Raw genomic sequence first — 13,678 nt, 5'->3', positions numbered from 1 at the left:
TGAGATATTAAATCCCAACATAACACATGGCTGAAAACCCAAAATTCTTATTTTGTACACAATTACTGTGAAAGTCTAAAAATCTCATACACAGAACACATATGTATGTATGTATGTATGTATGTATGTATGTATGTATGTTATGGCTAATTTTATATTAATCGTGTTTTTGCTTATCTGTGGGGTGGTTACCATCTATTACCACGGATAACTGAGAGTTGACTGTATTTTAAAATATTTTATTTTTTGATCTGAATAAAGCAGCCACTCAAGAAATATTTTGGTTAAGCACTAATTTTTACTGCATAAGGTTTATTTTTAGCATAAAGGTCTATTTCAGCAACTTTTTAGTGCATAAATGTATGCAATTTTTTCGATTTCTTTAGTGCATAATCCTTGGAGTCCAGTCATTACATAGCTGCAAAATGTTGGGATGTTTAAATACCTTAACACTGTGCAAAAATCCACAAATTTCACACGAAAACATCATAAAAATCTTATTAAACTTAATTGCTTTATTTCATTTAAACTTTTTGAAGATTACACACAATAATTTAATAGAAATCCAGTGACTGAAGTGTTATTCTCATTTATCTTAGTAGAAAATACAGTGAAACCTCGATAATTCACGCCCGTTTGTTATGCTATCCATCATTATAAGCTCTTTTCGTTTGGTCCCTTGTCATCCCTATATAAAACCATGTAAAATCCACTGCTTAATATGCTCACCATCCCATTTAATACACTCTTTCATCTGCTGTAAATTCTAAAATATCGCACTTTTAAAGGATATTGAAAAAATTTTCCTGGACTTCTACATTTACCGCTAGTGCCTACATATTCAAGGATTTGTAGGAGTCTTTGTTTGGTGAATACAACAGAATGGAATGCGACCCCTGAGTACCTGCAAGACTACTGTATTCAGAGCCTGTCCTTGCGGGCAGTTTTAAATCGCATTGTCAGTGAAGACCTGACGAAGAGAAAGTAGAAGCAGTAGACATTCCAAATCCTTCTCGCAACAAAGCCCATGCAGCAGTGTCTGTGATTTGTACATTCATTTATGTTTTTAGTAGTCAAATTACTGATGCCACTTCCGATTTATATCGTGTGGAAAATGCAAATGACTGTATTCATAACACTGGATCAAGTGCAAGACAGAAAACAATTTTTGACTTTTTTAATAAAAGGGCACTTTAATTGATAAGACAGTGTATTTGTTCTGACATTTTCTGAAAGGAAAGAAAATAAAATAACCTTTTATCCTGCATAATTACATTATTTAATCCTTGAAATTTAAAAAATAAAAAAATAACCCACTCTTGCTAATATGCTATTTTTATGCGGTCCCCTTACTGAGATTTCACTGTAGTTTCTTTCAACATTTTTAGAACGAAGATAAGAATTATGAATTACATAAAGCATTTCTCAATTATATGACACTGATAAAATATAAAACCACTTTAACATATGACATAAGATTTTGCATGACCTTACCTGCAAAGATTCAACCCCTGTCACTCCTGCAGATGACGCACCAACAGAATCAGTTCCAATGGCACTACTTATGTTCTGAATTTGCTGCTTCTGTTCTTCTATTTTGCGATTTAATTCTTCCATTTTCCTCTGAAGATCAGAAGAATTCTTAGGTGTACTAAGCAAATTATCTTCACTAGATTCTCCATTATCTTCATCCATTCCACCACCAGGACTATACGGCGCATCATCATCATCTTCATCATCCATAGAATTCATATTAAATTTAGGTGTACTTGAAGGGGTGATCTTATCAGGAAGAGGCAAATCATCATCATCTTCTTCTTTATCTGCAATACATGTCTCCTGTTCTACTTCTGGGCCTGGTTTTCGCATTAATCGTGGATCTATATTTGTACGATATTTACTGGTACCAAAAGAGGACTGTTTTGGTGAATGCGGTGGTGGTGTATAGCATTCTGACACTGTCACGTTAGGAGGTGGATGGGGCGGTGTCAAGCTACCGATATCATCTCCTGTGCCAGGTAATGGAGGTGTGTAACTTCTCTCTGGAGTTTCCAATACTGCAGGTAATGGTGGGGGACGTTTTGGTACCTTTGCCACATATGTTAGCTCTGGAGCAAGCCTCTTTCGACGAGCTCTAACTAATATGCCAAGCAATAAATGTGGCCTGTAATCTTCAAAACCAGGTCCATCTAGTGGCAATAAAACTTGAGGAACTGGGTTGTGGCTTGCAAGTGGCATTATGTAAAAATCTTTTATCATCTTTGAAACATTTCCCACAACTCCCAATCGATTTCTTATGTTAAGATATGTATATAATGTGATGTAAGGTATCTTTTCCTCGTCATTTGCAGCTGTCAATCGTATTACCAATATTTCTTTGGTTCCAGACTTCTTCATTTTTGAGATGTAGTCCCAAACTGTTTCGGGTATGATCCTGTCAAAAAAAAGAAAACGTATTTTCGTCAAATAAAGAATTATTTTCTTCATCATGCTTTTCCTATACTTCATACACCAACTGCAACAAAAATGCAATCCTAAATAAAAATGTCTTAGTACTTTTGCTACATATGTTAGCTCCGGAGCTAAAAAAATCGCAATGTGGTGCAGTGACTTCACGAGATTTACTTGGAAGTAAGAGAGAGAGAAAAGAGGAGTGTTTCATGAAGGTGACACATACTCATTATATGCTTCATGAGTTTTGCAGATATTCAGTTACTTTATCATGGTGCGAATTATATTAAGTTTAGAGTTTATTTTCTAGAGCTATTATTCAGGAGACATACCTAAAAGAAATAATTTAATATGCACCCAAACAAAATTAACCTCTCTTCTCTGGATTACACAACATTCTTTATATTCCTAAAATTAAGATATTTGTTCATTTGTACAGTTTATTTAAGTAGACAAAAGCAATTAACACATTCACTACCACACTTTCATAGAGCTAGTCTCACCCAGCCCAGCCATTTTCTAATAGTAAACAGCAGAAATGATGAAGCTAAACATATACAAATACAAATAAAAAATAAAATTATAAAGATGGCTATATGCATATTTCAATAATTTCTTCTTTTTTTATTTATGAAAATTGGCATTGAGAAGAGGCACTAATGTTAAAATATATAGATTTTGCTTTAGTTCACTCATGCATAACAAATGTGTTTACAAAGGTTGCTAATCCTATAACAATGAGGTCCTCTTCACTACAGATAATGATCTTGGATTGGCATAGGGGCTTGGGCTATTAGTACTACTGTGACAAAATTCGCAGAACTAATTCTGCATATATAACAATATGTTTCTCTAAAACCAAGGGATCCTGCAATATTTTTTTTTACCGTTTCAAATGCAATGCAACCTGAAAGCTTATTGGTTTGTCGATGAAACTGATGACAGCAAAATGGTATTTGGCGAGGTAAATAAACAAACAAATAACAAATAAATAAATCGTTAGAACCGACTTTGACTTCATTCCATTTTATGTTTTTATTTCCAAATAAAGAACTATCAATTTTTTACTACAAATTATACAGTGTGATCGAGAAGTCTCTCCGCAGTACTTGTGTAGCTGAGAATCCACTAGGCAGAGAATTCAAGTGTATTTGGTAGAGAATTCACGTGGCAGCACTAGGCACTAAGCAAATAATGGACTAAAGGTGTGAGGTTGTCAAATCGGAATTAATGGGAGGTGGGGGGGTGCCAACTTTCTACAGGGTTATGTTCTAGGGTTACTAGAACTAATAGAGCTGCGGAGGGACTTTTCGATTGCACTGTATTTCATGTACACCAGAATTCATAAACTGATCCATAGACACCGAAGCCCAGATATAACACCCTATGACTTTTATTTATGGGTAACACTAAAAGGAAGGGTTTATAGGAAAAATTCTCATTCTGTAGATGAACTAAAAGACTATATACAAGAAGAAATCCAAGCTATCAATGATGTGAAACTTCAGAGTGTTGTTCATTCGTTCATCAGAAGATGTCAGTTGTGTGTGGCAGCAAATGGGGGCCATTTTCAGCAACGACTGTGAGCATGGTAAGTCCAAATTATTGAACATTTATTGTTAGTACTGTTATATATTGGAGTGCTGGAGAAATGATTACGCGCTCAGCAGGAACCACGCAGGGCACGACCGGCCGCTGTTTTCTGGGACCTTTGATAATAATATATCTCTATGTATTATGTGTAATGGATTGAAGATGCTATAAATACTATAAAATTGTTCACAATATTGTCCTACCAGTATTAATGTTCCAATTATTTTGTATAAAGCTTATTGCACTATTAAAGTCTATATCTTGGAGCTTAACCGATTGACTAAGTGCAATACTGGAATATCAACCATAATAGTGCGTATAACTCACTTTTATGCACATAGTATGAATCAGTATTGGAACATTATTATATGTGTGGTTATCAAGTCCGCAAGAATTCAGGATTAAAAATGTTTCAAAATCTTCTCACATGTTTTTCTCGAAACTAACGGAATGTCACATAACCTGTTGATGCGTAACACCGTCCAATTTTAGTGATGTATCACTAGACTTCTCTAAATATTTCTAAGTATTTCATGCTGATGTAACTGCACATTTTTACAGAAAGAAGCACGTATTTCAAATTTTAAGTTAACATACATACCTGCCAACTATGTCCACTGTATCAGGAAGGTCCTTGCATAGATTTTGGGAATCACCAGACACTACTTGTACGGTGGTAAAGAACTTTGCAACATCTGGCATGTTAACAAAGCCCTTCCACACAGTGGCACAAGCTCCTGCTCCCATAGACGAACCATCGTCAATATTATTTATGTCTGGAGTCTTTATTGTTACAGTGGAGCTTGGTTCTCTATCAGACAAATCACTGTCCTCTTCTACTTTAATATCTGGTAAGGAGTCTGATTTTATTTTGCTCTCAATTTCTGCCTTTATCTCATTTTTGTTGTCATCTTCAATTCTACTATCAACTGTAACCTGAAACCATCAATAAAAAACACAATGGTTTCACTACTAACATTAGTAGAATGGTTGGAGCTTAACTACATTTTCAAATGATGGAGTGTCTTTCCAGATGAACTGTTTTGAAGCCCTATTTTGAAAGAATATTAAAACTTCGTCAACTCCAATTATTTATTACAAATTTCCTCAGATTAAAATAGGACGGAAATTAGAGCAAATGGTTCTTTCATGCCATGAGTGACAGACAAGTTGACTTGGTACTGGAAGATTAATCATGCCACGAACTGGATTAATATGTATTTTATATTAATATGCTTTCACAATTAAAGAATGAAAAGGTATAGTAGAGGTGGCACTAAGCATGCAGTAATTAAGATGGTGAAGTGTAGTAGCAGTGAAATATTATAAGTTCTGATGATGTTCAACAAAGTGAGAGAAAGAAAATTCAAGAAATGAAATTTGTCATATATTATAATCATCTATAAGGATAGTTAGTAACCAAATAATTACAAGAATAAATGTAATCTATTGCACAAATAGAATATTCCAATGAATATTGAGGGATATCAAGTGATTTTCAGAAAGGTATAGTCGTCCTAATACGGGTACATGAAAAGGGGAACAAACAAAATGTGAAAAGTATAGAGGCATAACTTTGCTGTGTCACTGCTTCGAAATTTAATAAGATAATAAAGAAAGTTTTTGGAAACTCACTTCGAAAAGAACGACATGCTTTCAGGAATGGTAGAACAATGGTGGATTTAATCCTTTGCCTAAGACAACTTATTGAAAAGAAATGGAAATGTAGACAAGATTTATACATATTTTTTATAGACTATGATCGTGTAAACTGTACAAAAATATGAAAAGTTTTAGATAATTTAGAATAAATTTTAATTGAAAAAAATAAAAACATGTGAAACAAGTGAAAATTGTATTAAGACACCAGTAGGAATGACAAATTGGTTCAAAACAAATCTGATGTAGGAGTAAGACAAGGAAGTGTCCTATCACCAGATTTGTTTCATTTAAGATTTGTTCCAGCAAGCAATTCAGAACACGTTTCGAACTAATACCGAACTTCTTTTGATGCCTGCACCAGTTGTGTATAGTCTCAGAATTAGTTCGAGATTTTACATTGCTGGAACGTTTCTTGAACTATTCTTTCATGGCCTTCGGAGTTTCTTCTCATATTAAAATTATATTCATCTTCCCAACTTAATTCGTCATAAATATATCACTGTCACTTTCCAAATCACTCATGATAGACTATTTTTTTTATTTTAAACTTCTTGTCTCGAAGCATTTTAACCATAACTTCAGATTAAACTATCTGCGCATGCGTCAATAGTTCAGCATTCCCAGTTCCTGCTCTTCATGGAGAACCAATTTTACTTGTTCCAAACAGGTAAATGGGAGTTCAGTATCGGTTCGGAATCAGTTCTAGTCTTGTTAGAACATACATTGAGCTACTGTGCATGGGCAGGTAGTTCAGAATCGAGTCTGAACCATGTTGGAACAAACCTTTAATATTGTAATGGACGAATTTTTTTTACTTGGTTATTTAACGACACTGTATCAACTACAAGGTTATTTAGCGTCGATGGGATTGGTGATAGTGAAAGGATATTTGGAGACATGAGGCCGAGAATTCGCCATAAATTACCTTACATTTGGGAAAGTGGGAATCAAATCCATGCCCAAGCACAACTCCGGATTGGCAGGCAAGCTCCTTAACCGACTGAGCTACGTTGGTGGACGGAATTGGGAATAAAGTCACAGGTAAAGGCAGAAAATGCAGATCTTAAAACTCTAATAAATGCAGATGATACAATGATATGGCGACATTCAGGAAAAACATATATGCCATAGTGACGAAATATCTCCTGGAACTTATAAGAAATAGTCAGGGTAGGAGTTAAAGGTTTAGTATACTAATTCAGCCCTAATAACCACACAGGTCTGTGAGGCCATGAATTTCACGGGTTTTGTGATATTGAGACAGCACTAAGTAATTTTCACAACATTCCTGCATTTAGATATAATGGCTGGTTTGAGAATTTTGGTTGAATGTCACATTGTTCTTTTATACGACACAAACTTTGTGTGACATAAGACCAACAGCTTTACTTCCCTCATAGAGTAAGTTCTATTTTGAATTTTTTCACGTAAAAATCCTTTACTGAGAATGTCGAATTATTTTAATTTATATAATTCAAAATACAGCCACTATAATAATTAAATGAGTCCCACTAGTCTGAAATTCACTTAAAGAGTTTTCTATGATTATACATGCTGTTGAATACAGTAATTAACTTTTCTATATTTTCTCTCTTTTTCAATTTATAATGTATTTCATACCTACCTTGCTCTCTTCTTTGATGATCTTCTTCACATCCTCCTTCTTCACACGTATTTCTTCCTTCTTTAACTCTTCGTCCCGGCGCTCCTTCTTGCTGCTCCTGTCCCTGTCTCGATCGGAGGAACTGTGATGATGGTGATGACGCTTGTTCCTGCTGTTTGACTTCCCTCGATCTCCACTTCTCTTCCTAACTCTGTCACTTCGATTACTATCATGACGACTTTCATGCCTACTGCCATCCTTATCTTTAGAGCGTTCTCTGTCACGACTATCTTTTTTCTTGTCTTCTCGTTTTGAAGATTTCTCGCGATCTTTTGAACTTCGATCTCTGTCCTCTCTTCTTTTCTCTTTATCTTTGCTTTCTTTTCCCTTTTCTTTAATCTTTCCTCTATCCTGTTCTAAACTAGTATCCTCAACTGTTGAAGAGACAGAGTTATTTAGTGCAGACACTAGATCTGGCACCGATGATGGGTCCACTAATTCAGGAACATCCGTCTTCAAACTCTCGTCTGCTTCAATAACTTGTTCACCTTTATGGGTTTTCATTACATATGTTTTTGAGAGAGCCATCAAATCTAGTTCATTCTTTCTAATCATTTCTAACTGATGCTTTGCTTCTCGTTCACGCCACTGAGCCAATTCTTGAGAAGCCAATTCTTCAGGTGATAACCGAACCAACTGATGAGGTGTAACAGACTTATCTGCAATTTTTCGAAACAGTGTCAAGTTTTTCGGATCTTTGATATTGAAAACAAGACTTCTATATTTAGACTTGTATTTTATTCCTGTATCTCGGAAATATGTATGCATTTCTTCTTCAATATTTAATGCTATTTTCTGGACCTCTTCCTCAGCTACAGTGAGATCAGAGCATTCTTGAATTCTGGTCTGAAGAAGTTCTTGTAAAGTCTTTCGAACATTAATTCGAATTGGTTCTGGTCCTGCAGGTTTCTCTTCCTCCTTCTTTGGAGTTTCTGTGGATGATGTTGATGAACTACGTTTAACCTCAACCTTTTTGGTCACCACAGGTATCTGGCTTTTGTTTGATGTATTTTCCTTCACAGTAGATGTTGCTGGAGCTTTAGAAACTGCAGGACCAGATGGTGGCTTTCCTCCTTGAACTGGATTTGTAGTATTTCCACTAGATTTGACTACTGGTTTTGGAGTACCTGTTTGTGATTTCACTCCTTGACCAATTTTTATGGCACTTTTTAGGGTTGCATCTTTTGCAACAGTCGCAGTTAGACTTGATACTCCTGGTTTCTGGATTTTACTTGGAGATGTAGGAAGCTTAGATGATGACACTGGTTTTGATTGTATCACAACAGGTTTTGACTGTGTGAGAGATTTGGGATGAACTGCAACAAGTTTTGATTGCATTGGGATTGATTTTGTATTTTGTACTGGCTTCAGTTGTGCAGCTGATCTCTGATTATAAAATTTAGTTGTTGGCATAACTCCTGGACGTACAACTTCAAAAGTTGGATTATCTTTCAACCAAGTCTTTAAGTTCCCAGCTGTAGGGGCATTTGCACCTGCAAGAGAATCCAACACAAACTCTCTAAACAATGATGTACAGTTCTCAAACGTCTTGTTATTTATACTATGTTAGATGCCCATCCTTTTACCTTTATTACTGTAGCATAAAAATAAGATAGTGGAAGTGAATGAAAAGATATTGTAGGAAAACAAGTTTCTTTTAAGTAAAATTTCTATAGTATTCTATAAGAGATGTGCTACATTGGAAAGCGTAACAGTATTTTTACTGGTAGTTCTGATACTGTTTTAGTAACTGAAATATGTGCTATAATAAAATACAAAGACTGTTCAAAATTACATAATAATTTAGGAAATTTTCGGGTCTTTAACCACTTACTAAGAAATTACTTCTTTGACATATTTTATGAATAACTTGCATGTAAGTCAAGATCTCAACACACAAGACCTAAGGATGTTTACCCTGTTGGTCTCATCATGCTAGGCTATTCCAAACTGTAAACTGCCATAAAAATGTATTTCCATGGCTGTAGCCAACTTGACATGTTAAGTGCAACCAGGATCAGATGAATAAATACCTGCTGTTTTTACATGTTTACATGACCAGAAAGCAGGATATGTACCAGCAGCAATTGTTATTCTGCCTGCTAACATTCAGCATATTTTATGTTAATAAAACATATTTGTATTGTGTGCTTCCAAGATTAGATAACTGTATGAAAAATAAAACTTAGCTGCTGAGTGTGATCATGCAGATTATGACATGCCTCATAATGACAGTTTTATTATTTGTGTATGAAATTTAGTGAAAATTGAGTCACTAGAGACAAAAGCCAAAATATGTCAAGGAAATTTTCTGATAACACCAAACCAAAAGGAGAGCTCCATATGGAATTATCAATGAAATATCAGATCTATTTTAGATAAGAAATTGTAAACAATGATGCCAGGTGCCAGCAGAAGAGAAGTTAAATTTGGCAAAACTCATAATCGTTGTCTCAATCTCATATGGTGTGATTGTAATCATAAGGAAATTGTTGATGTTGTTATCAAACGCTTGGCTCTGGCAATGAAGCCATTAGCTCTCTCGCTCTCCAGTATCTCTCTTGAAAAGCAAATAAGAAAATTTAAACAGTGTTTCAGTTAAATTTCCAGATTTTAAATATTAGAAAAAATCATCCCTTAAACTCCAAAAAACTTGCTTCTGTAAACTAGAACTTTCTAAAAAGGTATTAAATTATGCTTAGACGCAAGCACAGAGCATTTCCAGATATTGCCACAATATGAGTGAATACTAGTGCTGTTGATCGATCAAAATATTTAATTGATTAACTATTTGAATTTAATCGATAGATTAATCGAGTTTTGATCGAGTTGAAAAAATGTTTTAATGTACTGTAATACACAATTATTGTTAAATTTAATTTGTGTTTGGAGATAAGCATAAGTATTAAATGTTGTACATCTGTATATATTGTATCATTATATTACAAAATAACTATTTTAATTACTTACATATTTATTATGAGGCTTATAATTTACTGTGTCAATTTCTCCGGGAATATTTGAGACAAACATAAATAACAAAACGTATGAAGACTCACCTAGTTAATACTGGTTCATCCATGATTTTAAACATGTGAGTGCATTCACATGCTCCGAATTAAGTGCTGCTCTACATTTAGTAACAATGTTTCCTGGATGACTAAACACGAAAAAACTTTTTTTCTGTCAAGCACTTCTCTACGATTGTTCAATTTAAATCCAAACATTTCACAGAGTTTGACTCTCAAATTCTCATATGACATAATGGAGTTTACAATCTTCACAAACCAAAGAAAACTGATTTTTTTTCTTTATCAAACTAAACACACAACCTTCATATACAAACTCAGTACAGAAACTGGAACTGCAAAACTACAGTGGTCGAAACAAAAGACTGACCCCTATTGTAATCGAATTACCAGATTTTAAAAAGAGGAAGGTAGTTACGCTCTCACTTGCACACAGTGTAGACATGTATAATTTAAAAGGGATGAGGGGAGCGAATCCCAGAAAAGTATGTATTTTATATGCTAGGAAGATAGCTGACAACAAGGTGGAAGTTTTCTTGGAAAACCATGAAACTTAATAAGGGTTTCGCATTGTATTTCAACTTTCAATAGAGGTAGACTAGGTCACTGTCCTCATATCTCCATCTCTTTCTGAAGTCTTTGTGCAAAGATTTTCCCTATGCTACCTGGTTACAGTTAGAAAATAACAGAACTATTGTGCTTTTAAGTAAGCAATTTCCGAGAGAGAATTATTGTCGGAATTCTTAGTATGAGTTTGTATTAACAAAATAATAATTAATATCAACTACAACCTAATAATTTTAATCGATTTGATTATTCGATTAAATATTTTTTATCAATTAATCTTACAACAGAAATTGATCGATTAATCGATTAGATTAATAGATTAAATCCCACAACACTAGTGAATACTATTATTAATGTGTTACACTGCATGTTTTGCAAGTGAAGTGATAGCCACTGCCAGTTCACAATCTGATTCCAAGTTGTTACATAGTTTGAAAATGACACTTTAAGCATAATATTGAAAAGTAACAGTTATAAATGCATAACAAGTGAAAATCCAGTATGCATTCACATGCTCATACCTGCCATTTTTAACACTATATGGGATGTCCACTTGAACTCAGCCATACCTAACATGTCAGGTTGGACAATAATAGTAGAAAGGTAATTGGGCTCTTGATTTAGGGTCAATACCACATTCAAAAAGGTTTTTTTTTCAATGAGGATGATTTTGTTATGAAATTTCTAAAGTTGATTTTGGTAATAAGTTAATATCTATTAAATTTTATTTATATTCAAGATTTATAGGTTTATGGTTTTCTTTGTCCAGTTGATTGCACTAACCAAAAGAGAACGTCGAATTAAATAAATACAAATTAAGAATACTGATGCATCATTTGCATGGAGTGTTAGTAGTAATCAACCACAGTTTACGAAGGCATTGGGGAATATTATACTCATGATGAAACTTGCTACTAGTTTGAAAACGTCAGAGAAATCAGCACTCAACACAGATGACAAAACCGAAATCTCTTTTCATTTTTAATCCAATTACCATGAAACCCTAACATTTCAGTTAAAAATGTGTGGTCTGTACTTACCTGCTAAAAGTCTTCCTGACTTTCTTTCAAACACAATTACTCTGGCGTCAGGCTTAGCTCTTGGAAGCTGTACGGATGCTGGTGGTGTTTGAGGAGAAGCTGTGCTTTGCTCTGGGCGCACTTGCTGATCATTTTGTACACGAGATGGTAATGCCTGAGTCTGGTTTCGGGCATTTTGTGCTGTTACCGACAATGATGAAGATGGTGCTGAAGGTTTTTCTTTGTTGATTAAGCTCAGAGATTCTTGAGCGTGTTTCAAGATGCATGTATCACTGCAATAGATACTAGTTGGTCGAGCTTCCTTTTTACATACTATACAGTACATAATACCATCACTCGAAGAACTGCAAGAAAAAAAGGGGGGGGGGAGTTATTATCTACTGCACACTATATCACTATATTACTTGTGTCCTTCTATGAGTGTCCAGCATTATTAAATGACTATACGGTAACCGCAGAGAACTGGGGACAGTGTCATAGCATCTATAATACTGGCTTTCCTTTACTCCCAAAAGAAGCTGTACCGGTACAGTACTTTAGAATTTTTTGTCTAAAAAAAAACCATAACCTTCACCCAACATCGAACTTGCGATCCTTTGGTTCAGATACAAGCATTATCATTAGACCATCTAAGTCCAGGATTTCTGAGTCACAGTACATAAATATTTAAGACGATGATGGTGGGGTAATGATCATTTTGATGCTGTTCCCATTACTTACAGGCAGTTGCAGCATTGGAAATATAAGGTATCTTTCTGCTACAGATGGAGACGATACTATGAGATACTCTTATGAACTAGAGAAGAAAAGATTAAATCGTGAAACAGCGAACGCCAGTAGGGGAAGTTATCCCCACCCTCGCCGCTCAGCACCTCGCTCGCCTGCTTTCTCTCGCTCTACTACCTGTCTCGCTTCGGTGGATCACTGCCTACCGCCTCGCATGTATTTCATATTTTACAACACAATACGTTTTTTCCTCGAACTAACACGTACTAATACACAATACAATCAAATTACGCATTAGACAACAACACATCACAACCAAATGGGCACAAATTTGGGCGCATTAGACAACAGCCACATGTAATGTGGGTTTTTCATAAAACAACACTCACCTGTTAACTTTGCACTGTCCTCGAAGTAACTCAATAGTCACCAGAGCCTCGTCTGCTGTAATCCATGCTCCTCACAGTACCATATAGTATCCGCCTTCAAATTCTCCCTGCACAATTTGAGGAACAAGTACACTTCTTCGGTACGGCTCATCACGACACTTGGTTCCGTCTGTACACGAAGCTGGACACAAGCTAAATTCACAAGCCCGCTACTTTCTACCCACGCTATGGTCATTGTCCCCCACGCCATTCCATCATTGTCTCCCGCTATGAATCCTTGCACCAATCGTATTTCTGCAATACGTTATGGTAGTTCCCTTGAACATAGATAGATTCATTTTCCCTTCTACCATCAACTAGCCTCGGTAGCCGAGAGGTCTAAAGCATGATCAAAAAGCGTGCGAGCGTTTCGTTAGGAACATACCCAGATCGAATCCTACACACTGCGAAGTCATAAGAAAAAAAAAAAGAGAGACATGGAGCAAGGAACAGAGAAGGAGAGGCTGGAGAGAGAGGGACAGAGGGTGACAGGACGAAGTTCCTGTTTTGCTTCCTAGA

At 35.4% G+C, this 13,678-nt stretch overlaps 1 protein-coding gene across 4 annotated transcripts in view; it reads right to left on the bottom strand.

Annotated features, from left to right (window-relative positions):
- Positions 1–13,678, bottom strand: part of pps (protein partner of snf) — a 119,163-nt gene that overhangs the window by 14,872 nt on the left and 90,613 nt on the right. For all 4 annotated transcript variants that reach the window (XM_069822137.1, XM_069822138.1, XM_069822139.1 and 1 more), the window contains 4 exons: positions 12,006–12,349; positions 7,331–8,862; positions 4,646–4,980; positions 1,495–2,434 (listed from right to left, as the gene is read on the bottom strand). In XM_069822137.1, coding sequence (XP_069678238.1) covers positions 1,495–2,434; positions 4,646–4,980; positions 7,331–8,862; positions 12,006–12,349 — 3,151 coding nt within the window. The remainder of the gene's footprint in view (positions 1–1,494; positions 2,435–4,645; positions 4,981–7,330; positions 8,863–12,005; positions 12,350–13,678) is intronic.

The sequence above is a fragment of the Periplaneta americana genome, chromosome 3 (genome assembly GCF_040183065.1).
Source record: "Periplaneta americana isolate PAMFEO1 chromosome 3, P.americana_PAMFEO1_priV1, whole genome shotgun sequence".
In the NCBI taxonomy this organism is placed as follows: Eukaryota; Metazoa; Arthropoda; class Insecta; order Blattodea; family Blattidae; genus Periplaneta; species Periplaneta americana.
This window is presented reverse-complemented; position numbering and strand designations above follow the sequence as displayed.